Source organism: Larus michahellis, chromosome 7 (assembly GCF_964199755.1).
Source record: "Larus michahellis chromosome 7, bLarMic1.1, whole genome shotgun sequence".
Lineage (NCBI taxonomy): Eukaryota > Metazoa > Chordata > Aves > Charadriiformes > Laridae > Larus > Larus michahellis.
In genome coordinates, this window is record NC_133902.1 from 36,778,527 (window position 1) to 36,805,434 (window position 26,908).

At 52.3% G+C, this 26,908-nt stretch overlaps 1 protein-coding gene across 1 annotated transcript; it reads right to left on the reverse strand.

The window, feature by feature from the left end:
* Window positions 1-883: 883 nt before the first annotated feature.
* LOC141746163 (aryl hydrocarbon receptor-like) lies at window positions 884-25,900 on the reverse strand. Its single transcript, XM_074594109.1, has 11 exons — window positions 25,768-25,900; window positions 25,486-25,673; window positions 13,526-13,632; window positions 8,710-8,799; window positions 7,622-7,745; window positions 7,209-7,339; window positions 5,585-5,787; window positions 5,350-5,459; window positions 4,870-5,011; window positions 2,558-4,163; window positions 884-1,039 (listed from the first exon to the last, which is right to left on the reverse strand). Exons 1-11 carry the CDS (start codon window positions 25,806-25,808, stop codon window positions 884-886), a joined length of 2,898 nt encoding a protein of 965 aa, XP_074450210.1. The 5' UTR covers window positions 25,809-25,900.
* Window positions 25,901-26,908: the final 1,008 nt, after the last annotated feature.

Here is a 26,908-nt window from a genome sequence, read left to right on the forward strand (position 1 = left end):
GAGGGGACAGCAAAGGGCTACCAAGATGATTAGGGGACTGGAACATCTCTCTTATGAAGAAAGGCTGAGGGACTTGGGTCTTTTTTAGTCTGGAAAAAAGATGACTGAGGGGGGATCTTATCAACACTTATAAATACTGAAAGGGTGGGTGTCAGGAGGATGGGGCCAGGCTCTTTTCAGTGGTGCCCAGTGACAGGACAACAGGTAACGGGCACAAACTTGAACAAAGGAAGTTCCACCTAAACATGAGGAGGAACTTCTTTCCTTTGAGGGTGGCAGAGCACTGGAACAGGCTGCCCAGGGAGGTGGTGGAGTCTCCATCTCTGGAGACATTCCAAACACTCCTGGATGCGTTCCTGCATCACCTGCTCTGGGTGACCCTGCTCTGGCAGGGGGTTGGACTGGATGATCTCTAGAGGTCCCTTCCAACCCCAACCATTCTGTGATTCTGTATAGGACTGTACTGACGGGCCAGGCAGGGGCAGCCCCAGGGGCAGGCTTGGTGGTGGCAGCGTCAGCACAGTTCCCAGCCCGGTGAGCGGGCGGTGTTGGCCCTTCCTTGCCAGCTCCCTGAAGATGGGCAGCAGCCTGGCTTGCTCCTGTGCCCCGGGGGAACCTGCCCTCCAGCCCCAGTGAGGGCTGCCACCCTCCCCAGGCCAGAGACACCTCCATGGGACCAGCACATGGAGCCTCGGTAGGGGCAGGATGGGGGGAAGTTTATAAAAAAAGATTAAAAAAGCAAAAAACCCATGTGAGTCAAAGCAACCAACATCAAGAGCAATGGCAGGATATGCGTGGCAGGGGAAAGGTTTGTTATCTGCAACTTGAAGGCAGCTCCTTCCCCAGGGAATAGTCCTACTTTGTCCAGTTCAGTCTTTCTCTCCTAGAGACAGAAGTTGCCGCTGGAGGCATGAGGGTAATCTGGCAGCACTTCTGCCTGGGAGTGCGGCTGGCAGGGGAGAGTCGGGCTCCCCCCCAGCACTGGGCGGTCTTCAGGGAGTCCGATGGGAGCGCTGGGCAAAACACAGCTGCTTTCGGGCTAGAAGAGAGAGAAAACAGAGCATTGAGGCATTTCGCAGTGCTTTACTAGTACTGATGGGTCTGGTGCCCAGAGGAGGCTGGCACGTCTGCTGCTGCTCTACCACTGCTGATGGTAGAGGGCTTTAGCAGTGACCCCATACACATCCCCACACCTTCCCCAAGGTCCTCTTCGCAAATGCTGACATGTCACTTCATTGACAAGAGGCTGAAAGTGCACAGAGGGCAAGTGCCTATAACCTCAGCTGGCACTAATTTTCACCTACTGACCTGCTAATTGACCTTTGCAGAACCTGACCTGGTTATGACAGCCCTGCAGCTCATTCATGAAACTGATCTGTAAATCGTGGGCACCTGGACTGCATCTGAAGCAAGCACCTGGGTCTTGCACCCTTGCTGCACTCCTCCTGGCAAGCCAAAGACCCCCCAGCCACATGAGGTGGCCACCAAGTTCTAGAAATATGTTGTTCTTCGCTGGTCCTACAAGGTCTCAAACCCATAGGCAAGACCAGAGTCAAGCTCTTCAACAGAGCTAGAAGGTACCTGGTGTATCGAGTTGGAGGAGATGGAGAATGGGAGGACCTGAGTGCACAGTATGGCCTTCAAGAAGAAGCAGAAGATGCTTTGACAACATCTGTTGGCCCCAAAAGTTAACAGAGACCCCTGTGAAAGAGCAGGGCAGCCTTCCAGTAGTAGATGTCCAGCAGCAAGGAACAAGCTACCTAGGGCACAGTACTCACTAGGGCAGAGCTAGGTAAGCAGGGAGGTAAGACAGACCACTCAGACATCTCACCCTGCCTGGTGGTGCCACAGGCTGGGGAAGCATCGCTGCAGAGACGGGCTCTGCCAGGACCTAGACCAGCTCTCCACACTATTACCCCCAGACCGGAAAGCTCACGGCCCTTACAGACATGGCATCTGCATCAGGGAGAGGGGAAACAGCCAGGCAGCCTTCACTCCCTATGCCCTCCCTAAGCAGCCCCGGTTTGGGCTGTTGGTCCCAATCCCAGGGGAGTCACTTGTGAGAACAGCCCTCAAGGGTGCTGTGACGTTACTCAGATCCAGTGCTGGAGACCTCGCCTTGCAATGCTGGATGGCTAGCAGCAGGTGGATGGGCTCTCGACAGGGGTTGTGCACAGGCCAGGGAATGCTTTCACACAAGGGGAAGACCCTGTGGAACAGAAGATCTTCATCTCACATGCTTTGTACTACCCATCAAAGCTTACCAGTGCATGGCTGGAATTACTCCCTGTACAGAAGTGTCAATTTAACAAACCACATGGAAATCAGTCTCAGGGACAACCACGTTCTAAAGGGAAGAACCCATACTCTGGTCTTTTGTTCTTCAATTCTTGGTGCAAAGAAAAGCCCTTAAAGTCTTCCTTTCTGGCCATGCACCAGCTAGAGCAAGTTGATTCCTGTGTACCGACCAGACAGTGTGTGCCTCCCTGTGCTGAGACCCCCCCAGGAAACACCAGCACAGAAAATACTGAGCATGAGAGGGGAGAAAGGCCCTTACCCTGTGCCTGCTCTCCTGGCTTAGTGTGGAGGCGAATGTCCCGTAGGAGTTCTCGGGAATCTCCAACGGATTGCCGATGCTCCCAAAAGGCCCCACAGCTGAGCTTGGAAAAGGGTACTGGGGCATGGAGGGAAGAGGGCTCAGCTGCTTATTGGGATTAAGCTGGTATGAGGAGGAGGGGAAAAAGCTGGAGCATGGAGCCATCTCTTCCTGGGCCGCCCTGCTGCCCGCAGTTTCCATGCTACGTAATCTGTTCAGGTTAAAGCGCACTGTTGCCATGCTGGGCCCTGGATCCAAGCAGCCCTGGTACTGGGAGATCAAATCTTGGCTGGTGACATAAAAACCAGGCTGAGCTGGGGACCCCAGGAGTGGGGAAACATAGTCCTGCCATGGGCTGGGGCTGCTGCTAGGAAGAAGGTGTGGAGTGGAGTCAGGGCTGTGGCTGCACAACCCATTCATTGGCAAGTGATGGTGTTTCGGCTGGCGAGGTGGTCGCACGCAGCCCTGGCACTGGGAGAAGGGCTGGTGAGCATCTTCTTGGGTGGGATGCATTGCCAGCAAGTCACCTTTCAGCTGCTGAGCCCTATGTGGCTCCTGTGGGCAAGGGACTCCTGGGGGTGACCCAGGAACCTTGTCGCACGGGGTGCCCCGTGCTGGCTGGAGGAAATGGAGCGGACCTTCCTCCCCATCTGGCCTCCACTGCAAGCCATCAGACGGCTCTTCCTCCTCGGTCGGCTCTGGCAGCAGTGGCAGCAGCTGCCCCAGTGCAGCGTGGAGGGGCTGTTCCCACAGCAGAGCAGGGGGCTGGCCTGGGGCAATGCTGGGCTGCACCACCTGCTGGGGCAGGTACTGCGAGACCTCATCCTTGACGTGGGCCTGGTACATAGGGGTGCCACCACATGTGCTTGGGGATGTGCCTGGCCGGAGACAGACCTGTTGTCCTCCGTCATGCTTGTTCACCAGAGTGGCGTGAATGTAGGAGAGAATATCATTGCTGGTGAGGCTGTCGTTCAGGGATGGGCTGCGGTCAGGGTCCATATTGACCATCACCATTTTCTCATCCAGCAGCAGGAGCTCCAGGTCTTCGGCGTTCAACCCCAGGCCCTCCAGCGCACTGAAGAGCTCGTTGTTGGAACAGCTCTCATCACTCTTAATTGAGAGTGAATCCAGGGTGGCCAAGAGAGGGTCCTCCTGCTGCAGATCCACCAGCTCCTCTTTGAGGCTGTCCCCACTTGAGGAAACAGAAGCAGTGCCCATATTCCAGGCATCTCCTCCTGCACCCAGCAAGGACACATCCTCTACGTGGTCCACGAAACTGCCGCTGAAGGAGCAGTTAGGTGCAGGAGCTGGATGGGAGACGTACACTGTCTTGTCCTGTTGCATCATGGCACCCAGCAGAGAACTCGGGTCAACACCATTCTTCTGGGAGCATCCTCTGTGGCTGTGGAAGGTCTTCTTGGACTTGCTGGCTTTCCCTTTGCTCTGGAAAGGGTCAGGGAAGCCTGGGAGAGAGTAAGCACTTTTGTATAAGAGCGCCTCTCCTGTAGCAAAGGTAAAGGGAAGATGCATGGACCGTTTCCGAAGGTGCTCTCCTCCTTCTTCATCTCTGCAGGGCAGGAAGAGGAGACTGCAGCTTGCAAGTGCACAAACACACTCCATAAAGTGCTTCTGCAGTGGATAATTGTGATTCCTGCAAGCCAAAGCCCCCTTACTACCACCAGCATGCATCTATCAATCAGAACCACACGTATATACATTTACATGTGCATTTACATACAAATACACACACATACATATTTTTCCATATACACGTATAAACCCACACATCTGTAGCATAACCAAGAGGGTACTTAAAATGCAAAGGGTAGCAGAGCTCTGACAGACAGAACTCACACCTTTGCCCCGCTCATCTATGCTGCAGCCACCCCTTACGATGGGGATATCTGGCTGCTGCTGTATGGCAGCCACATTTGAGGTCCTTGTTGTTCCTGCACCTGCATGTCCCTACAGCTGCTAGAGAGCAGCCACCAGTCTCCCCAGTGGAAGCCTAGAGCAGTGCCCAGGACACCGGGGCAGGTATGTGTGCTGCAGGGCACTGCTTGGCGTTCTCCCTTATTGGCAGGGTGGCCTTGCAGAGGGGGATGTGGCTGAACAGCATCACTGCACAGTATCCTATGGCTGCTCCTTCAAAAGGCACAAGAAGCAATGATGAATTGAACATGCTGCCCTGCTTGGGGTGTCCCTGAGCCCACACCAATGGAAAAAGCCAGCCTGTCCCTACCCCAGCCTGGGCTGACACAGATGGCACTTACACGAGGGGTCTCTGCGTGACAATGATGTACTCAGGCTTGCCGTTCTTGTAGACAAGCCGCGCGTTGGCCTGCACCCACTTCCAGCGGTTCTCCTTTGTTAGCAGGCGGAAGACCGTCAGGCCACTCTCACCCGTCTTCATCACTGCCGGGAGGAAGCACGCGTGCCGAGGGCTGTCAGCATGTCACTAGAGGCAGGGCTGCCTCCAGTGACGCTGCCATTTCCAGCTAGGATAAGCAGGTGGCATCACAGCAGTAGCATGGCTGGCACACGCAAGGGACACCATCCCAACTAAATACCCCTCACTACACACCACCCCAAGCTCCCTGCAGTGAGAAGTGCTTCACAGCAAGACATAAAGTAAAGCATCCTATGGGGAAAGAGCTGCCAGGCTTGACATGGCAGCCAATGGAGCTGCCTATAGCCCAGCCCACTCATCAGCCTCAGAGGTGGGCACGAGGGTCCACGGAGGGGACTCTTACTCCTGACGTGGTTCTCAGCACAGTACAGCATGTCGGCAGCGTGGACGAACTGGTAGCCGGTGCCACACACCCGCAGCTCCGCCTCGGTGTAGCCCAAAACAATCTTCCCCCTGTGGGAGACCGAGAATGCACCAAGCTCAGAGTCAGAGCCAAGATGGGACATCACCCGGGCAGGGTATGGTCCAGCATGCTGGAAGCCCACAGCATCACCCCTCAAATCAGCTCTGCTGCTTACTTGGCATCGCACGCCAAGGGGGTGAAGTCCAGCTTGTGCTTTGTCCTAAAGATCATGTTCTTGGTTCGGATCTGCAGGATGGATGGGGGCTGCAAGGGGGTGGAGATAGCGAAGAGAGCGAGCTGGGGTGGCAGTGCAGACCCGTCTTCAGACCTTTTGTTCTGCCCATGAAGGAATTTCAGCCTGCCTTGAAGGTTTAAAGCCTGGGAAGAGAAGAAAAGCTCAGCGTCACACAGAAAACTGGGTGCAGAGAGAAGAGAAGGAGGAAAGCTCTGTGGAAGGCAAGCCACCTCACTGCAGGTTGATGCAAATAATCCCTTGCAACTTGTCCCTTGCAATTCCAGTGCTACCTACTAAAACAAGACGGAGGATCAAAGTGATGCACTGCTGAGCTCCCTGCAGCCACAGCCCACTGCCTCCTCCCCCTGCAGCCACTCGCTGCCAGCCGGGGGCTCCGACACGTGGCAGCTGTAGGACCCAGCACATGCTGGGTTACATCAGGATGCATCAGGGCATCGCACAATGCACAGGCTGCTTTGCATCTTAACTGAGCTCTATCACAGCCCCAGCAGGGATGGTAGTGTTGCTGCTAAACAACAGACAACCAGGACTTCATATTGAGTTTCCAAACTGGAGCAGGATGAGAGAGAGATAAACAGCATTGTTACACCCGTAGGGTGACGGTAAGAACCCCATTAACTTGCAGCAGAGAGGAGGAGGGATGAATACCACCTACTTGGTCTTAAGAGGTGCCTTTAACACAAAAACCTGGCAAAAGCACTTTTGTTCAAGATTCGGCATCTCTGAAAAGAGAGGAAAAAAACCCACACGAAGAGGTTGTAGGTACAGACCAAACCTATGAAAAACAGCTGTCATGGTTTCAGCTGGGGTGGAGTTAACTTTCTTACTAACAGCTGGCATAGTGCTATGTTTTGGATTTAGGACAAGAATAATGTTGATAACACACTAATGTTTTTAATTGTTGCTAAGCAGTTAAGGCATTGTCTGCTCCTCACACCGCCCTGACAGCAAGTAGGCTGGGAGTGCACAAAAAGCTGGGAGGAGACACGGTCAGGACAGCTGACCCCAACTGACCAAAGGAAGGGATATTCCATACCATATGACGTCATGCTCAGCATATAAAGCTGGGAGAAGAAGGAGGAAGGTGGGATGACATTTGGACTTAGGGCGTTTGTCTTCCCAAGTAACCATTACACATAATGGACCTGTGCTTTCCTGGAGATGGCTGACACCTGCCTGCCCATGGGAAGTGGTGAATTAATTTCTTGTTTTGCTTCGCTTGCGTGTGCGGCTTTTGCTTTACTTTTTAATCTGTCTTTATCTCAACCCATGAGTCTTCCTTATCTTTCCTGACTCTTTTTCCCATCCCACTGGCAGAGGGGGAGAAGTGAGCGAGCAGCTGCGTGGTCCTAGTTGCCGGCTGGGGTTAAACCATGACAACAGCAGAAATACCTCCTTGTTGAGACAGGCAGGTGCTGCACATGGCAGAAAGGAGTGCTGGGTCCTTCAAGGCCAACTAATGTGCTCCAGCAGTGGCACGGACCCCTCGGGATGAGCCTGCATCCCTCCTGCTATGGAGGTTGCAGTGTGGGTCTGTACTCACCAGGAAGCCGGAAGAATTATCCAGGAGGCAGCGAAAGCGGCACACAAAACTCCTTTCCAGAAAGAAGGAGTTTTCTGGGGGCAGCTGATCTGGGTTGTAGGCGACAGCAGAAGAACTGAGACTCTTCCCCCCTGTAGGAGAGAGGGACTAGGAAAGAAGCAAGCAAGGATGCCTAGCAAGGGTTGGAGGTCCCAAGAAAGGGCTGGAGGTCCCCAGGATCGGGGACTGTGTCAGTTTGCAGAGCACATCAACAGAAACTCAGGGAAAGCCACAATGTTTGGATGAAGTTATAGCTTGAGCCACAAGGACACAAGCCCCATGCAAGCGATGGCAGGGAGCTGGGCTCCCCAGCATACATGGGGAGCTACACAGCTCGTGCCTACCAGGATGCCTGGCTCCCAGCCTGCGTTTACCTTCTGCAGAAGGCTCACCCTCAGGAACATGGGGTGGGCTGAGGGCCCAGTGAAGGTTGCGCCTGAATTCCTGTTGGTCCTCAGTGTGAATCAGCTCAAAGACGCTCTGGTGCATGACATCTGTCTAGAGGAAAAAAGCAATGCGTGAGCTCTGTGGCCTGCCCCCAAGGCACCAGTTTTCCCATCCCACCTGGAAACAGCCTGTCACAGCCCCAGTTGGCCACATCTCACCCAGTTTCCCTGGTGCTCAGCTAGGTCCCTGGCTGAATGAGGTCTGACACCTTCCATCAGAGCTGATGCTGGTGGGAACAGACAGCACATCTGGCTCTAAGGACCCCTTGCTCATGTTGGGCCAGACCTCTCCCCCTCCCCATCCTAAAAAGCCACTAACATCAGCAATACAGCTCCCCTCTGACAAGCTCGTCCCCATAACATGACATCCTTCAAAATCCTAGTGCTGACTTATAGGGTTTTTGGAACAAAACAGCAGCCAAGCTACCCCAGCCCTACACTGTTACCGAGAGAACAGGGCACATGGTCTGGGACTTGCTCCCTCTGCCCAGGTGGACAGTCCTTATCTACCCCGGATGCTGGGGAAAGCCAGCTGTGCAGGAGAAACACCGAACCACAGTAACTAAAACCCTCTAGGTAAGACCCACCTCCCTGTAAATCTGACCTAGTGCCTTCCAGGTTACTTGGGTGCTCAGATAACAACAAAGCATTGGAGCCGTATGGGATTTGCTAGGGGTCACCTAGAGGAGTGGGTGCCCAAAGGCACACGGGGCAGAGAACCGCAGACATCTCACCATGGCATTACACAATGGGGGAACAAACCTCGTAACCTGTCAACATAGCTGATGGAAAGCATCTGTGGGCTAGTGATGTTGCTTTAACACCTCCCCATAACCACGTCTGGCAACATGGGGTCCAAATTCACAAGACCAAGGAAAAGCCCCATGCAGTCCCTGTGAGACCCTGTGATCCCTTGCAGAGATTCCTCCTCGCAGGGAACTTGCGGCTATTCTCCACCACCAAGGAAAAATCCACTCTGCAAACCCACCACAGTGAGTCAGCGGTGTCCCACCAACCTGATGAAATCCCAGATAGTCCTGAATTGTATGTGAGGAGTAAAATATCAGTCCTTCCGACGTCACCACCAGCACGAAGCCGTTGAGTGCCTAGGGGAGAGACGAGATCGGCAGGTGCCTGCCACATTCACATCACACTTTTCTAGCTGGATGGCGAGTTTCATTGTGTTCTGACACTGGTCACCCGAGTCCTGGCTGGTCCCAGCTAGCACGCAGCTGAGCCGCTGCCCCACCAAGAGAAAGGTGTGGGAGAGGAGACAAAGCATGGGGAAACCTGGAAGGAAAAGAAGCTCTTCCCAGTGGCGCCTCTCTGTTGCAACACTGGGTTTGGCCCTGGCTCTTACCAAATCCACCAATACCCTGTTCAAGCAACAACTTGGCTTCATACCCTTCCTTCAGGATGGGAACAGCACCAGAGACCTCCATTCTGGCAATTGCCTCTATGCACGTACCTTGCCACGGTGTCAGAGCACGCGCAGCTAAAACAGGTTTCTCGCAGACCTCAGGAGTCTGCTCTACCTAGCAGAGGTCAAGGTCTGCAACTCATTCTCAGATTATCCTCCACTCTGCTTCGCTTGGGCAAATGAAGTCTGGAGGGATAAAAACAGGGATCAACGTCTCAAGAAGACGACTCATCAAGAAAACAGACGGTACCTTATGCTGGGTTTCTCTGAGGTAGCACAGCTCTTTCGTACAGCTGCCCAAGTGTACCCTAATCCAAACTGATGGAAAACTTCACTTCCATCCTGAAAGCAGTTGCTCAGACTCAGATTTGGACATTTATACTATTTGCTATGCAAAGAGCAACTAAAAATCTCAGAACAGCTTGTGGAAGGAAACTGGACACCACCCGTAAGTGGTCCATTCTGGTATTCTGGCGGAAACAAGCCTTTCTGACAACCTTGGATCGAAACTGCGTTTCACATCAGCTGCATGTAATGTTGACCTGTGTTTATCCAGGTGGCTCTGCTCATGTAGTTCCCACCCTCTCCGCAGCCCAGGAGGGTCCTGAAAGCTGTGTGTGACCTGGGACAATGTGGGGCTGGAAAAACTGGGGGACATTCAGTGCAGAGCAAATTCACCACAGATCACTGTGTGATGCCAGTGTTGGCTGAGCATTCCCTGCTGTTTCTTGGCCCACGTGCATGGGGATACTCCTGCGGGTTTGGGAGAAATGTAGCCAGCTCCCAGCCTCGTTCATGTCCCACATGTCCTCCCCAGGTGCCAGAGGAGAGGCCTGGAGAAGGACTGTGGTGTGCCGGTGGGGGCTGCACACAGGCAAGGACCAAGGGACCAGCCTGGAGGTTGTGTCTTCACTGCTCGCTCCGTTGTGTCACCATCAAGGTGGCAAACCCAGTGCTGCAAAGTGCCTTACCCAATGAAAATGGGAAAGGTGAAAGCTAAAGCATAAGAGTTTGGGTTTTGAAACTATGGCAAAAAAGTCTAATTTCTGAAAATCCATTTTCTTCCAAAGCAGGAGGGAGGACAGGCTGAGCCTGGGCCCTGGATTTGGTGGAAAACGGCAGAATCACTGATTGACTTCAGAGTACCTTTTCCTTTTGGCAAATAAATGATTAACCCCCAACACACAACTGGCAACAACCTGCTGCAAGAAACTCATCCAACCTGCACAGTGCTGTCCTTCCAAAGCACCATATGAGCGAAAGGACTGAGCATCAGTGTTTGCGGCGTAAAGGGGTGTCCGCAGCCACCCGTGCCAGGGATGTACACGTTAGGCACGAGACACTCCCAGCCACACTCCTCTTCTTCTGGAGCTCTCTCTCTGCATGGTGTACGGATTAACACAAGGCAAACACTCCATCCTGGAGCACATGCTCATTTGTGCACACCTTCCACCCAAACAGCCTGAACGCCGTGCTCTGTTTTGACAAAACAAACACTCAAGCTGCTTCGCCCATGCACGCTCCAAGTACTAAGCCCTCCCCGCAGAAAATAGCAAGTGCAGCCATCAATCTGAAGTTTCCAATGTATTTTTAATGCTACACAACTTACATATTTTACAGTTCACTGGCTCTTCCATTCTCTTCTCAGGCCCCAGGACTGCGAAGTCAACATCCAAGGGAGCATTGTTTTGCCAGGCAGGAATGGGCTCAGTTGATCAGAGCCTCCATCTTCCTCAAAGGGGCCTACTTCTTCCAGCTTAACAAATTTAGGAGGTGGTTGGTGTTTTCTCTGACCCAGCAGCCCAAGGGCCAGCAGGACAGGACGTGCGAGAAAGGACCAGGGTGCTGGCTGACAGTGTCCTTTGCACCTAGAGATCCACGAAGACTGGAAGACGCAGAGGAGCTTCCCTGCCAGTTTGTGAGTGCAGCTGCTGTCCCAGGAGCCCTGACTTTTAATCCCGGCTCTCTGGCACCAGACAGGAGTGGATGCATGTGAAAGCATTGCTAATACAGGCACTGGCAGCATCCAGGGGAGCCCCGCAAAGCCCCCCTAAGTGCCACAGAGCCCTGTGCTTTGAAGACCATGTCACCACCTTGCCAGGGCTGGGAGCAGGCCCCTGGGAGTCTCCCCCTGACCCCGAGTGGCAGGTAGGCATCACTGCATGAATCAGTTTCCCCAGCTCTAAATAGATCCCTATAGACTTCCAGTCTTCAAGCCCATGGTGCTCCCTTAAGAGCAAAGGCCATGAAAACCCAAGAAAACAACCAGTTTAGCTCTCCAGAAGCCGAACAGCTTTCAGAGCCATAACAGCACCCTTTGGCCGCCCCTCCCTTAAGGGCAACAGGTCCCTATGGGGACACTCCTGACAGCTTGAAGCAGGAGCCCTCCAGAAGGCAGGGGTCCTCCTGCAGCGTGGACCCCAGAAGCCCTGTGTCTGTCCAAGGCCAAAACCATCCTGTACCACTAACCTGGCTGCAGGCAGGGAAGCCACAGTAGCCAGGACTGACCTGCTTCTCCCACTTCATCATGTATAGACATCAGGATTAATTAGGGTCTAGCATGTAGTCTCAGCCAAGTCCAGCTATTGTTGCTGCCAACTCCTGTTTCATTGTCCAGGTCAGTGTTTCTCCCCCCTCTCCTTCCCTTTATTCTGGGCACAAATGCTCTCTCTATTTACTGGGGTTGATCTCAGTGTGTGGGAATCTGCCACAGAGGTTAATTAGTGCTGCCAAGTGCACTTTAACCCTTTGAGCAGCTTCAGAGGCATCGCTTCGCTGTGGCAGCGGCAAGGGACATCCTGTAGCACTCTGTCCTTCCCCAGCTGCACTGACCAGCAGGCTGATTTAATACCCTGTAGCCAGTGACGTGTACCTGCATCGCTGGGCACCTGGGCAGAGGTGGTCCACCCTGGTCTCAGCCTTCCTAAGGCTTGGCGCCTTTAGAGGGCTTTTCATGCTTAACCCCTGTTTAAGATACCTCCCTCTGCTGAGATTGCTGCTGGAGAGAGCCTTGGTAGAAAAGGACAGGCCAAAAAAGTAAAGCTGGAAAATCAGAAGAGGGGAAGGGAAGAATCAGGGTGGACCAAGAGACGAGACAAAGGAAGTTTGGACATCAAAGGTGACAGACCAGGTGGAAGCAGTTTTTTAAACACGTAGGAGCATTTCTTTGTGGCACGCAGGCAGGTTGTGAGCCCCTGCTGTGTCCAGGATCATACAGACGGGCCCCTGGAAGAGCCAAACATAAAGCCACATTGTTTAACACCCAGCGTGGTACCTCTACAAGGATGACATCAAATTGATGAGCAGGACATCAATTCCCGGCAAGCCCTGCTGAGCACGGTTTTGTTACATCTGCAGCAGAAAACCCTCAGTTTTTTGGTTATTAACCACCTTGGCTTTAGCATTTCTCTCCCTAGACACCGAGATGCGACAATAATTATACTTACTGCTAAGAGCTTAGCGAGCCTTTGGCAAGGAGCTGGGGGTGACCAGCATGCTTGCCCCACTCTGGATGACAGCCAGGCAGGGGACAGTGCTGCAGCTCATGCTTTCGGTGCCAGGTGGGGAAGGAAGAGGAGACCCATGTCCTCATAGGACCTTGTGCTGACGGAGCCTGACCTCTTCCTATTCACCATGCGTGGTTTGGAGACAGGAGGTCATCTCCCAGCATCTCTGAACAAACCATGAAAGCAGAAGCCTCAGCCCAGCCATGCTGCAGCATCACCAGTGTTGCCTCCAGCATCAAAGGAGCCAACTATATGCCTCTCGCAGAGTTCCCAGGATACATCCATGTACCGTGTGCATATGGGCTGAGCATATGGCCCATCAGCACCTATCGATGTACTTGGTGTCAAACATCACTGCCTGAAAAACAGGGAAGACTTCCATGACATTTTCTCCTCTGTTTTCACCAGTGTTTGGACAACATCCCTGAGTTGGGACCAGTGTGCCCATGTTGAAAACCACACTCAAAATGTCTTGCTCTGCTTGGCTCCCGTGTCAGACCTATGGCGCTTTTTACACATGAGGGCAGAGAAGCAGAAGAGCTGAATCTCTGTAGTCAGAAGTTTGGCACTGCTTCCAGTGAGATGGAGGGGGTTCTGACACCCAAACGATTTACAGGTGGCAATTTTCTCCAGGAAGGATGGGAAAAGGAAAGGAGAAGCGACACAATTTCTGCCTCAGAGACCTGAAGAGGTCTTGAACCTCTGCTCAGTCAGAAGCACTACGAGCTACACTACGTGAAATCACTGCTTCACCAAAACAGCCTGCAATCAATAACATAACAGCCTGCAATCAGTAACGCGACCGCCTGCTCTGTGGGTAAAATTCAAAGGAGCTGCAAAGGGTACAGGAGGAAAAATCCCTTGAAGGCATCTGCCAGGGATAGGTGGCCAGCAAGGAGCACTAACCTGTAGGAGCAGCTCACCCTCTGGTATAGCTGCCGAGCCGGGAGCTGGTCCATTGCTGCAGTCTCCATCCTTCTCCGCCTCTTTGGCACCATGATTCTTTAGAGCAACTGCATGAAGCAAAGGGAAAGGACTTCAGTGCTGCAGTAACACGGGCAAGTCACCACCATGAATGTCCAAAATACGGACCTGGCTGCAAAGCTGGACAATGCACTGCCAGGGGAAGCTGTGATGTACCCTTTGCTTCACCCCTCAAAAGAGTTGATTTTAACAGGACATTTTTCATTCACTCAATACCCTCAACTACTTTCTTTTTTTTCCTTCTCCTTTTCTTCCCCTCCCAGACCTTTAACAACTAATATCCTCTACTTCCTTTTCCCCCTGACCTTTAACAACCTACAAATAAAGAGCAGTTAAAGCCAGGGATCAGACAGGCACCAGCAGAATAACTATGAGGTCCTGCGTTTTTCAGCAAGTACCTGCAACCAGTAGCACAAAAGGACACGTTTAGTGATTCTCACCAGCTGTCAATCTCTCTTATCATTTAGCAACAGCAACGATGCAGGTCCCCATTTGTGTCCCGATGTGGACACAGGGTCACAATGCCTCACACTACTTCTTGCAAACAGCCAGCGCCAGCCCTCGGTGCCACACCACGCGCTCCCCACTGGCTCCTGGGGCATGGCAGCAGCTCTCTTCTTGCCAGGGGGGTCACTGCACCCAGTGTTTCTTTGCAATGCTGAACAGGTCGGCTCGTGCGTGCTCCGACTTTGAGAAGGTCAGACAACCAACAGCAGCAAAAGTCTTCCCTATGCGAAAGGCATTGCAGCAAACCCCACGCTCTTCTAGGATAAGGAACATGCCATTTTGAAGGATACAATCTGGATAGTCCAGTCGATGATGTCTCATTAGAGTTCAGCAACATAGCGGGTTTGTTCAATCAAATTAAGCTCACAGTGGGAGAAAAACAACATGGAAAAACGCACACATGGATACAGATGCAGACACCCGAGATTGCAGGCAACCTAACAGTGATCAATACACAATAAACACGGATGAGGAAACCTGCCACTCAGTTTAACTAAAAGATTTGCCTGTAAATTTTGTTCTCTCCCTGAGAGAACAAATCCCAGTGATATTTTAGGGTGGATAATACATAAAGAGTAAGATGACAACAGGCCTGTGCATGGCAGGCCTGTCCAGGAGACAGGGGAGAATATAGCAAAGCCGTGAAGCTTCTTGCAAGCGAGGACAGAAGGCGGCATTTGGCTGTCATTAGACCAGCTGCTCCCTCCAGTACTCGCGAGGAAAGGTGTGATGCACCAGCAGCAGCTACCACTGCAGCCTGCCCTTGTTCCTGCTCAGAGAGAGCAAAAGCTCTTTTGGAATTGCTTTTCCCGGCTCCTGGGCTACATGTGTCAAGGAGCTGCCATGCTTAGATGTGATGGAAGCATCAAGTGGACCCTGGAAGTAATTTAACACCCCATATAGCTATCAGCGGGAGCGAAGCCACAAGCCGAAACAGAGCAGCAAGTCAGAAGGCACAAGGTACTAGGCACCAGCACATAAAAAAAAGCCAGGCTCTGTAACATTTGGCTCCCCTTGTGCTTTGCCAAAGCAGCTGCTGAAACTCGGCTCCTCCATCCATGTGGAGCAGATCCTTAAGGACCTCAGTGCCTGCGTGCAGAAGCTCATGGGTGAGCAGTTTCCCAGCTGCTGTGAAAGGTGGATGCTCCAGGTGCATCTCTGAGCCTTCCAGGACCATGAGGTCTGAAGCCGAACCCAGCAGTGCCTGTATTCACAGGGCAGCCACGAGCAGAGGGGCTTGTTTGGGCTCCAAAGTGGAGTCCCCCCATCTGTCAGCATCTCTCTGCAAGCACGTAGCAAAAGCATGCTGTCCCCTGCAGACCTGCTCTCTTCCACTGGCAGGGCTCACCTTCCATCCCAAAGTCCTCTGAATTCTCCATGGGCATTTGCCAAGCATCGGCTCATAGGCAGGTGGGAGCAAGGAAGGATGCTGTGGTCTGCAGAACCTTACTGGGATGCACATGAGGCTCTGGGGACAAAATACACTTCCACCAGACACAGGACCATCCCAAAGATCGACTCCGCTCCATAACAAAATGCAAAGCTTGTCCTGGTTCTAATATGGCTTTTAACGAAAAGAAAAAAAACTGATACAGCAGCAAAACCCCTACTTCTGGGAGGTCTGGGAAATTCCCCTCAGGCTCAGCCTGCACGGATTATTTCAGGAGCTATTTGAGCACCGCAGGGCTGACAGCCCAGGATTAAGTTTATGGCGCGTGTTTGTACAACAGTGGGTCAGTCACGAGCGTGCTGGGGTGGACACGCACATGCTGCCATGTCCCAGCTCCTCCCTGAAGGCCACCCCGCTGTGAGCGCTGCTGCCCAGGACTGCCTGGGGTCCCCCGCCTGGGTCAGAGCCCAAGGAGGCTGCACAAAGTCCCGGGCACAGGCAGGGCATCGGGTAGAGCAGCATGCAAGCACAGCAGCCCCATCGCCCAGGCAAGGTCCTGTGGTGTGGATGGAGCAGGTTCCTGGCAGCGCCCTTCCAGCAACTTGCTTTTCTGGGAGCAAAACGTAGGAGCTATGAATTATTAAAGGTCTTCAGTCCTCCTCTGCTAGCTTCCAGACTGCTGCACTGGAGGTGCAAGATAAAAATAAACCTGCACGATAGAAGAGCAGCTAAAGGGTGCTGCCCTCTACTCAGAGGTCTGATGTAATGGTTTGATATTTCCCCGTAAAAGGAAAAATTGATCACAACTGCTGCCTAAAAATAGACTTTGCTGTCAGCATGTGGACTGCTCATAAGCTGTGGGGCCAGAGAAAAACAAGTTAAAATCAGAGTATGGCCCACTGTCCTCCACACAGATGCCTGCCACCAAACCCAGCCTGCTCCTGCAAACAGGATCGACCCACCGGGGCTGAGGGGCTGCTCTCATGTAAACCAGAATCCCCGTGGGGGTTTTCCTGTGACCTTCACCAAACAGCATGTTTTCCATCCAAGCCATCTAAGGAACCCCGAAGATGACCTGCTCTTGTCTGCAGACATCTCAGGCTGGCCTCCTGCCTGGTGTCCCCCAGCTTTGTCTCTCCATAAATAGTCCTGTGCAGCCCCTCGGGTCAGCAATTCAGCAGAACTGTCACAGCGCATCAGCCCGACAGAGCGGAGATGAGCCGGAGAGCCGCTGCAGCGTCCTCCCTGCCGCGCGGCATCCTCCCCTCCTGCCCGGCTACCCGGGGGAAGGGACAGGCAGGAACTGAGCAAGCTCAGCACTGGGGAAAAAGGTGGCCTTCTCAACACAGCAGCTGCCTTCATGTTGGGCAGGGAGACAAGGTGCAGTCTTCACCCTCACAGTGTGACCGGTGACAGGCATTTACAAGGGGGGAAGTTAAAAAAAATACCACAAAAACAACCAAAGAGAGAAGTGGTTTTTCCTGGGCTCCCTCACTCTGGCCACCAGCATCACCTTTGCTGCTGGCAGCTGTGGAAGGAGGAAGGTGAGGAGAGAGAGAAGCTGGTCACCTGAAAGCAGCAAGGCTTGCACATTTTTCCTGTTTTTTCTTCAAAGAAAAAAACCCAAAACTTCTGCCAGGACCTGCAGGTTATTTTGCCACAAAAACCCTTTTAGTGAAGACAAAGAAAATCTCTATCCCCGCCTGGCCCCATCTCTGAGGAAGGAGATGTTTCTTTGACACCATGCTGCTTGCACCTGCCTCCCCACAGGAGGAGGATGGTTTCTGCCCTATGGAGGTCCTCACACACAGGTGCCCATGTTGCTCACCAGGTCTTTGCTGCCTGGCCCTGTGCTCTCACCCCCCGGGAGCAGGAGGGCTGGGGGGGGACAATGGGGGTGGGTTTCCTCCCTCCATCTCCAGGACAGCACTTCCCTCAGGACCCAGCCTGGGAAGCTATTTCACGTGACGCTGAAGGGACACCTTGCCGACTACCAGGTTTGCCAGTGAACTCCTGAACCTGCCAGGGCTTTGTAGCCCCGAGAAATCTCTGCACCAACAAGCGGGTATTAACATTTTTGAGAGGATATCTCCCAGCCTCCTTCCCTCCACACAGAAAAACCTCTAAGTGGGAGCAGGATTTCCCTTCAGCTGCAGACTGCAAAGGAGGAAAATGAGACGACTTGGTCCCAAACCTGCTCCAGGCATTGATGCAGGACAAGCATCAGAAGGAAACCCAACCACTTCGTGGTTCTTCAAGAGCAGCAAGGGGTCATGTCTCCCCACTACTGCATTTAAAGGAGACAAGAAAACACCAAACCCAGCTGCAAGTGATGGCAGGAACCTCTATCTGCATGGCAGAGTAGGTCTCGGGGGGGGAGAGAGAAGAGGGGTTTTGGTAATGGTGCTCCCTGCACGCATTTTGCCGTAGGGCTCAATGCCCCCGTGCGTATCAGTCACTCTCCAGGGGAAGATGAGATTGGTTGATTTACTTATTAATGAAATTGCCTTCTATCTACCTCTTTCTTCCTGTCATTTGCGGCAATTCCCTGAAAAGCAGGTCTTCCACTCACACAGCAGTAAAAACCTTACTGTGAGAGGTCTCCAGATCTTCCTTTTCCACCCACCTCTCTTGCTCCGAGACACTCATGAGCAGAGGGACCTGCAGCTCTGCTACTTGGTACACACACCCTCACATTAAATAACTCCTCAAAATTGTTTTCCTGCACTTTATTACAAAGAAGAAAAAAAAATTGGAGATTTAGGAAAACACTCTTCAAGTTGCTTTTGAATAAACTGAGGTTGTTTCATTTTCAATCTAAACTTCTAATCAAGAAGAGTCATTTAAACAGAAAAGCGGTTTTCCCCCCAAGTAAGAATGGTATTTTCCTTTTAAAAATAAGTAAATAAAGGGTTTCCCCCACCATAAGAAGAGTTTTGCTGATGAGCTCACACAGGTGGCAGGTAGGAGGCAGGTGATGCTGGCCAAAACCCACTAGCAGTGTGGCGGTAGGGGACTTCCCTTCCCCACCGCAGTGGCCTCAGGTTGCCCATATCAAACATCACCCACCTCTGGTGATAAGAATTCCAGTGAGAATTCTGCAGCTCTCCAGTGAAACCAGCATAAGAGCTTTTACTTCCACTGGTGGGAGCCCCACAGGTGACACAGCCACAGCTCAGCAGGAGCACGCAGTGCAGAGAACAGCAGCGGGATGCTAAGGGAGAAAAATTTGGCCCAAATGCCCTCCCGATTGCCACGCTCAAACTAGTGGAAAGCTAAATCGCTGTTGTGAAGGCAGGCGAAGGACTGCCATCTCCCCCCGCCTTCTCCAAATGCACCTCTGTTGTCAGCAAGCCAAATCCGATCGTTGCTCTGACATTTAATCCACATGTTTTACAGCAAGCTTACACATCAACTATTTTGAGAAGCAAAGAACAGGAACATGCACTTAGTAAAGTATATCCCATTCTAGGATATTTTTTTTTTAATTGTCCAGCATGAACTGATCTCTTCCTAGCCAATGCAAAATTATTCCACTGCCTCACACAAGTAAGACTTAGCGAATTTCGCCAGCAGCTCCTCTGATACAGAGTATTTGAAATGCATCAGAAGGAAAGCGCATCATGGAAATGGTGAGAGAAGCAGGCAGAGATTTGCTGAAACCAGGCAGCAGAGCCATCTCCTCCCTGACCTGCCAAACCATCAGTTCATCTCTCACCACTGAGCTGTACAGAGCCCATTTTCTAGCAACTGGCAAGTAAATACTTCCCGAATTTCCCTTTGCTTATTCATAATGGATGCTATGGTTTTACTTACCATTTCATAAAACCTGCCACAGCTGCCTGTCGACACAAATTTCGTTAAATGGATGAATTATTTATCCCTTGCCTAAATGGTACGGATACAGCACCTTCCGTGAGCACGTATGGTGAATAATGGATGCCCTGTTAAAAGATCTAATTGCACTTCTAAAAGCAAGGACGCTTCGACTACGCGTAGCTTTCTCTTGTGTCACCAAAGGCACTTAGGTCTCAAATGGAGAAGCACGTGCAGAGGTTTAAACGAGGACAAAGAGGACAAGGACCGGCCAGGCTTTCCCTTTTTCTTGCAGCATCGACAGCAGTTTGAACCCTCCCGCTCCCTCCAGGAGCTTTAGGTGTGCGTCATCCCAGCTCAAAACCTTAACCTGGAGTTTCTTGCCAGCTCTGCTCCCATCTTTTCATTTGAAGGAGCCTTGAGACACCCCGTCTGCTCATAGGCAGCAGAGCAGGCAGCCGCCCAGAGCCCCGTGTAAACCACGGGGACCTCCAACAGTTTCCTACAAGCTACTCCCATGAGACCCAGGGAGAAATACTTGGCGATGAAAGCATGCAACAGGAAAACTGCCTACCTAAGGGAAGTCACAAGACTTTCCCAGCTTAAATTGCTCCTCCAAGGCCAGCTCATTACCTAGGCAATTAAGAACGCAGGGTGATCACAGGACTAGGCTTTATTTCCTTAAACCATCTCTTAGGCTTTACTGCTACAGCTATTTGCAGTACGTGGCCCAACAGCCCATAAGGAGGGAGAGTAGATGAAGTGAATAAATACGCAACATCAGTCATCTCAAAACAACCACACATCAATAAATGCACGTCCCAATCTCACACCTTCACCCCTAAGCAGAGGTTTTTGGGGCACAGTTATATGGTCTATAACAACTCTATAATTTAAAGTACTTTTCCAGTCTTACCCGACTGCAAGGGAGCAGCTTAGGCACTTTTGGAGCCATCAAAGCTCTAGCAGTAATTGTCTGGGTTCATACCAGAGTTAAAGGGTTAGCCTCAGCCCCGAGGCTGCACATCGATCCTGCAGATGCCACCTGAGATTTTAAGAGGACTCCAGGAAAACTCCCAAACCCTCAACACCCGCAGGAGAATTATTTTTTAAAAAAACACGTGGGAGAGGCAAACTGCTTGGGACACAGCAGGTCAGTCATTGGGCCCAACAATTGCCCTGCATTCCCAGAAGTGCCGCCTCCTCCCAGCTCCAGTTTGAGGAACAGCTGGAAAAGCTGTGCTGCCTCATAGCCCTCTGAAACAGCACAAGCCCATGAAAGCCAACCGAGAACAGTTCAGGTGACCACTGAGTCCTGGTAAAGTCCCTGTGTGCAGGCACCTGGGAACAGAGCCACCCGTGCACAGGCCCGTGACAGGCACAGGACCCCCTGGGGACACCAAGCTGACCCCCAAGGGCAGCTTGGATGACTTTCCCACCATGCTGCAGGAGCAAGCTGCAAGAGATACTTCTCTGAACTGAGCTCTTGACTATTTTGAGGTCTGCCAATTGACTTCCTGTCAGGCCTTAAAGTGGACCAAGCAACACAGATGTTACCCAACAGCTACGTGACAAGGCGCCTTTGAGGCATCTTCCTTTTTGCTAACAAATCACCATGCAGGCCAAGAGCCAGCAACAAACCTACCCCTGGAGCATCTTCCCTTCTTCTCTCCCTGCTTCCAGAGGGCGAGGGAGGCAGAAGAAACAGAGACCCTCCCACAAGCCAGCAGCATTTGACAGGCCCTAGCGTCAAGGGGAGGGATGAGGAGGGATTAGAGGGGAGCAGCCAGCCAGGCACTGCTGGGTTAAGCTGCCGTTGCTCATTTGGTACGACGTGCCATGCAGACCCCAGCACGGTGGCACTGGCCGCCCAACAGCAGGAGAGGGAGAGGTGGATGGCAGCAGCAAGGCTTCTTGGTGTCTTGGCTTTGCTACACTGCTCTGAGGACAGTAATCAGCATGGAGGGGAGAGGGAAGGGGGCTTCTGGGCTCTCGGGAGATGCAGACCACTGTGCCTGGCTTCTCAGCTCCAGCAGCAGCAGCCTTGCAGCATGCTCCCACCCCTACTGAGCCATGTGTGCTGAAAAAGCCTCCTGCAGAGCAGGGAGGAAGGCTAAGATGGTGAATGAGAATTAAAAATATTTGTCTCACCAAGGGGGAATAAAGAAATAAGACATTTGGAGAGACTGTTGTAGAAGAAAAGAGACCTGTAGAAGAAAGGAGAAGGTAGAAGCCCTTAAGTCAACTCACATGGATGTTTGGATAGAACCCTTGATTTGGAAGCCAACTTCAGCTCCTTTCGGTCCTCCTGGTCCAGGCTAACGGTGTTTTACCCAGCAGGATGGGATGTGGGGCGGGCAGGGCTGAGCTCCTCACTGGAGTCCACCTCCCTGGTGGGACATCTCTCCCAACATCTTAGGTCCTCCCGTGGCCCTGCTCCCCCATGTAAGTTCATCTTTGTCATGGTAACCAGCATTCCTGCAGACAGAAAGCATTTGTATACGCTTTGAGCTGCAAAGCCAGGCAACAGGGTAAAAGAGAGGCACCTGGGCATCTCGCAGAGGACAGCAGTGCTGCACCATCACAAGAGAAGCCTCTTCCACCCCACCACAGATCAAACCTGGCACACTGGGGTGTGCTTGCCAGTGGTGCTGCTGGCTGCCCACCATCCTCGTTGGCCCTGCACCGTGCCACAGGAAAATCTGCTGTCATGGAGAGGACACTCTGCAATCCCAAGGCACTTTGCTGCCTTGTGTCCTGAGGGCCAAATGGTCCTTCAGTTGATAGAAATCAGAGAGAACCTCCTGTCTGATATCAGGACACCTGGCCACCCAACTTGCAGCCCAATGCTTGTCTAAACAGTGTTGTATCACATTGCTGTACTAGGCAAAAAGCAGTGCCACCTCCTTCCAGGAGGAGACCACAGCCAAGAGCTGTCACGGCTATGAACGCTCCTTCTCCAGAGATGCCAAACACACAGGGCAAACTCCTGGCAGTGAACTGCTTCCCAGCTTTGTTAAACTGGAAATATTTGCCAGACTGCAAAAAAGGAAGAGAATTAGTAGACAGACAGACACACAGATGCTCTTGTCCTTTGGAAGAAGACAATCTGGCATCGGGGGCTTCACAGCAGAGACACCCAACCCCATATTTGGCACATGCTGTGAAGGAAATGTTTGTTTAGATTAATAACCCTGCTTAACAAAGGCGATGTTTGATGGTCTCTAAACCACTCCAAAGATTAAAGAACAAAACACTGAATGACCTTAAATCCTCTGATTTCTATCACCTAACTGCAGGCCTAAAATCATGCTCCCAAACAAGCAGAAAGGGAGCAGGGACAGTCTCAATTTAGGCCATATAAAATATAAAAACACTCATGCATGAAGGAAAAACATGTCTTTTTAGAAACCAAAGACCTGCTGGCAATACCTCCCTAAACCAACGTTCAAAACCCCACTGTTCACATAAAAGCACATGCAGATGCTTCTTGCATGCGGTATCTCTGCCACCTCCCACAGCTAAACAGCAGGTTTGCTTCCACCGCACAGTTCGGTCCATCCACCCTGACCTGTGCAGACGGACCACCGCAATGTAAACACAGGGACGTGTTTAACGAGAGCTGTGAAGCTTGCTCTGCATTTTGAAGAATTTATGATGGGGCTAGAAGATGACTGGGAGCTCAAAACAGAATGAAAGAAGCTCCCACAGATTTTACCAATGACGAAGATCTAGAACCCACGTGGGTTATGCCTGTACAAATTTCCCCATACACAAGCTATGCATAAAGCAAGATGCTGAAACAAAATTAAAAAACAATTAATTTTCAAATAGCCAGGAGGAGGAGACATACAATGAATTATTTAAGAGGGGGCTGCAGAAACAGCAGCTGGCATAAACCTGCTGGGTGAGCTGATGTCGGTGATCATGCTTACCACCTGAGACCTGCTCCAGGAGGATGCGCTGCAAAGATGTTTCTCCTCATAAGGCATGGCAGCATGCTCTAGTTTCCACCCTTGCTTTTCCTTGGTCCTCTTTCAGGGACAGCTCAAGCAGGGACACACTCGAGTTGGGGACAGGCCAGGTCCTACTTTTTCCCCAGTCAATACCAGGGTTTGCACTGCCTGTTTCCGAGCTGCCTTCTGACAGCTCTGGGACGGGCTGGATGCTCTCAATAAACACAAAAAGACCCCAGACCATTTGTGTTTTCTGATCCAATGTCATACAGGACCTGTCAGCCTCCTCGGGATCCCGTCTCACATATCCAAGGATGCTGAGTGGGAGTCGGAGCACACAAGCTCCCCCAGCTCAGCAGCCAGCAGGCAGGCAGACCCCAGCTGCCCGTCCTAACCCTGTTCCCTGACAGATCGAGGGAAAAACAACCCCTAAACGTGCAGACAAATGAAAATAAAAAATAAAAAAAAATAATGCAAGGGAGTAATAAGCAAATTATTCTGAACAGCAGTCTTCCAAAGTTGAACTTAACCCTCAGCTCCAGCACAACTCATCAGAGAGCAACATCACTCTGGCACTTGCACTTAAAGTCACTTAAAATAATTTGATTTCGTAGATGGGCTTGCCCAGAGCTCCTTGTAAAGATATTTTTTTTTTTTTCAGCTGCAGAAGAGACTCAAGGAGGTCTGCAATCACTATTTGCATCTAAAAGGATGAGGCTTTCCTCGTTCCGTCCCACACCTGAGTTACCGTGACCTGCCTTAAACCAGACAGATGTGGGTACCATCCCGTAGCTTCAGACACACTGATGTGCTCAGTGGCTGGGAAGTTGGCCCCATGAAATGGAACCAGATGGAATAACAGGAAGAAAAAAAAAAAAAAAAAGAATCTCAGAACGGGATTTCCTAGTTCCTCACAATGCAAAACCAAAGCAACCCACCATGCCGGGGATGGAGGAACATCAAACCCCAGGACGCACGGCCCTAGCAGGATGCTCGCAGGGCAGGGGGCCCATCCCCCCAAGTCACCTTGTGCTCACTGTTCCCCAGCCAAGCTTGTGGCATCCTGGCACGGCCACCCTGGAAAGGACAACAAGCCCCAGAGCAACGCCTGGTGTGACGCTTCTCAACAAGACCAGCCATTTCAAAGCCACCATTTTAAGGAATTGCTACCACCCCTCTGTTTTATAAATTCTTGCAGCAGCGAAATTTAAACTATTAATGTTTCAGGGGAGGAGAGAGGCCTGCACTGCGCCACAGACTTCTGCCCCGTGCAAGAACAAGCGTGCTTCAGAGATGCCAGCACCACAATGGTCCTCCTCTGCCTCAGAGCATCGTCACAGACGATGAGTTCCGGGCAACATCTTCAGCGTTGCAAAGGCTGATGCAGCAGAACTCCATCCTGGGGCAAAAACAGTGTGGAAAACACAACGAGTACAGTCAAAAAAATTGTCCTGACTCCGCAAGGCAAATAACTCCTCTCTAAGGCCATTCATTTTTCATTTCACCACTTGCCAATCCTACAAGCAGCGTTTAAAAGAGAATGAAAAAAGGAAAAAAAAAAAAAAAAAGGCATTCAATATATTCAATGATTTGGAATTGAAGAGAGATTGTCGTGTTTCTGAAGTCATATGCAGCATTCTCAAGTCACTGCTGTTTCACCAGGAAAATCCAGGGCTGCCTAAATACCCTCCTGTGGGCTCCTATTAGTTACGAGGATTATAGCCCAGTGGAATGCAGACATGCCTTTAACACGGTCTATTTTAAAAGGCTCCCAAATAAATTGTAACCGCATCACAGGCAATTATTATTCATCGTCAGCAGCCCGAGTATTTCTCCAGTCTATTATAACAGGGAAAAAAAAAAAAAGTCACTTGCACCCTGAAACTTTCCGACGGGGCTGCACAATACACCGCTCCCCTTGCAGCTGTGCCTTGCCAAAGCCTCAGCCCGGGATCACGCAGAAACCCTCCAGCCTAAACATCAATTTTCTACTTCAGCGGAACCCACAAACAAGATCAGCTTCATCTCTCCACATCCCTCGAACTCCGAACAAGCGGGAGCTCTGCTTTCGCCCAGGTACCGTGCACCTGAAGCCTTACGGCTTGAGATTGCAAAGCATGAAAATGCGGTGTTAAAAAGGGGGGGGGGGGAGCACTTTTAGGGGGGAAAAGGGGAAAAAAGAGAGGGATGCTCGGGCCGGCGGTGCCCCTTACCGCTGCAGAAGCTCTTGGCGCGGAGGTAGCCGGCGCTGAGGCGCAGGACCGAGAGCTTGTCCAGCCCGGCCACCACCTCCTCGGGGAAGGGCAGCAGCCCGGCCAGCCGCTCCAGCTCCCGGTTCAGCCGCTCCCGGTGCCGCTTGGAAGGATTGGAGCTGCCGCCTTCGGCCGGCCCCGGCCTCACCCTGCCGGGCAGAGCCGCGTTACCGGACGCCTCGTGTCACGTCCCCGCTCCCTCCCCGGGACACCTCCCCTCTCCCCCCCGACGCCTCCACTCACGCCCGGGGCACCGGCTTCCTCCGCCTGCGACCCGCGTACATGGCCGGGCCGGTGGGCAGCGCTCAGCGCATCCCCCGCCAGCCGCCGCCGCGCAACCCGCAGCCTCCCCGCGGGCAGAGGGAGATGGAACGGGGACGACCCCGCCCCGGGAGAGGAGGGGCCGGGGATCGGAGGGGGAGAGATGATGGGGAGGGGCGGGAGCGGGGGGCTGAGGGGTGTAGGGGGATTTGAGGTGTGAAATGGGATTGGGAGGTGAGAGGGAGATGTGGGGATGATGGCTGGTGGACTGGGGTGGGGGAGGATGATGGGGGAACGAGAGGCTGAGAGAGCCGGGGTTGTTCAGCCTGGAGAAGAGAAGGCTCCAGGGAGACCTTATAGCCCCCTTCCAGTACCTACAGGGGAGATGGGGAGGGACACTTTATCAGGAGTGTAATGATAGGACGAGGGGTAATGGTTTCAAACTAAAAGAGGGGAGATTTAGATTGGAGATTAGGAAGAAATTCTTTACTGTGAGGGTGGTGAGGCACTGGAACAGGTTGCCCAGAGAAGCTGTGGATGCCCCATCCCTGGAGGTGTTCAAGACCCAGCTGGATGGGGCTTTGAGCAGCCTGGTCTGATGGGAGGTGTCCCTGCCCATGGCAGGGGCTTGGAACTAGATGATCTTTAAGGTCCCTTCCAACCCAAAGCATTCTGTGATTCTATGAACGGGGGTGATGGTGTGTGGATGGGGAGGAGCAGGGATGGAGGGGGCTGATGGGGGGAAGTGGAGGTAATGACAGCTGGATGGGAGTGAAAGGGAGATGGGGGTTATGGGGACAATGATAGGTGGATGGGAGGGAGGTGGGGTTGTGGGGGCAATGACAGGGGGTGGGGTGAGCAGGGATGTAGGGGGATTGGGAGGTGAGGGGGGGTCATGAGAGATAGATGGGGGGTGAGGGGAGGAAATGGGGCAGTGAGCCCCACCACCCAAATGGCTGAGGGGTGTGAGCACTTGTGTCACCACAGTCATGTTGTCACGCCAGGATGACTGTGAGCGTGACCATGTGCATGTCAATGTGCGTGCCACTGTGAGGGGGTGTGTGTGTGAGGCCATGCATGGCAGTGACACCCAGGAAGCTGCGTGTGTACATCAGCATCAAAC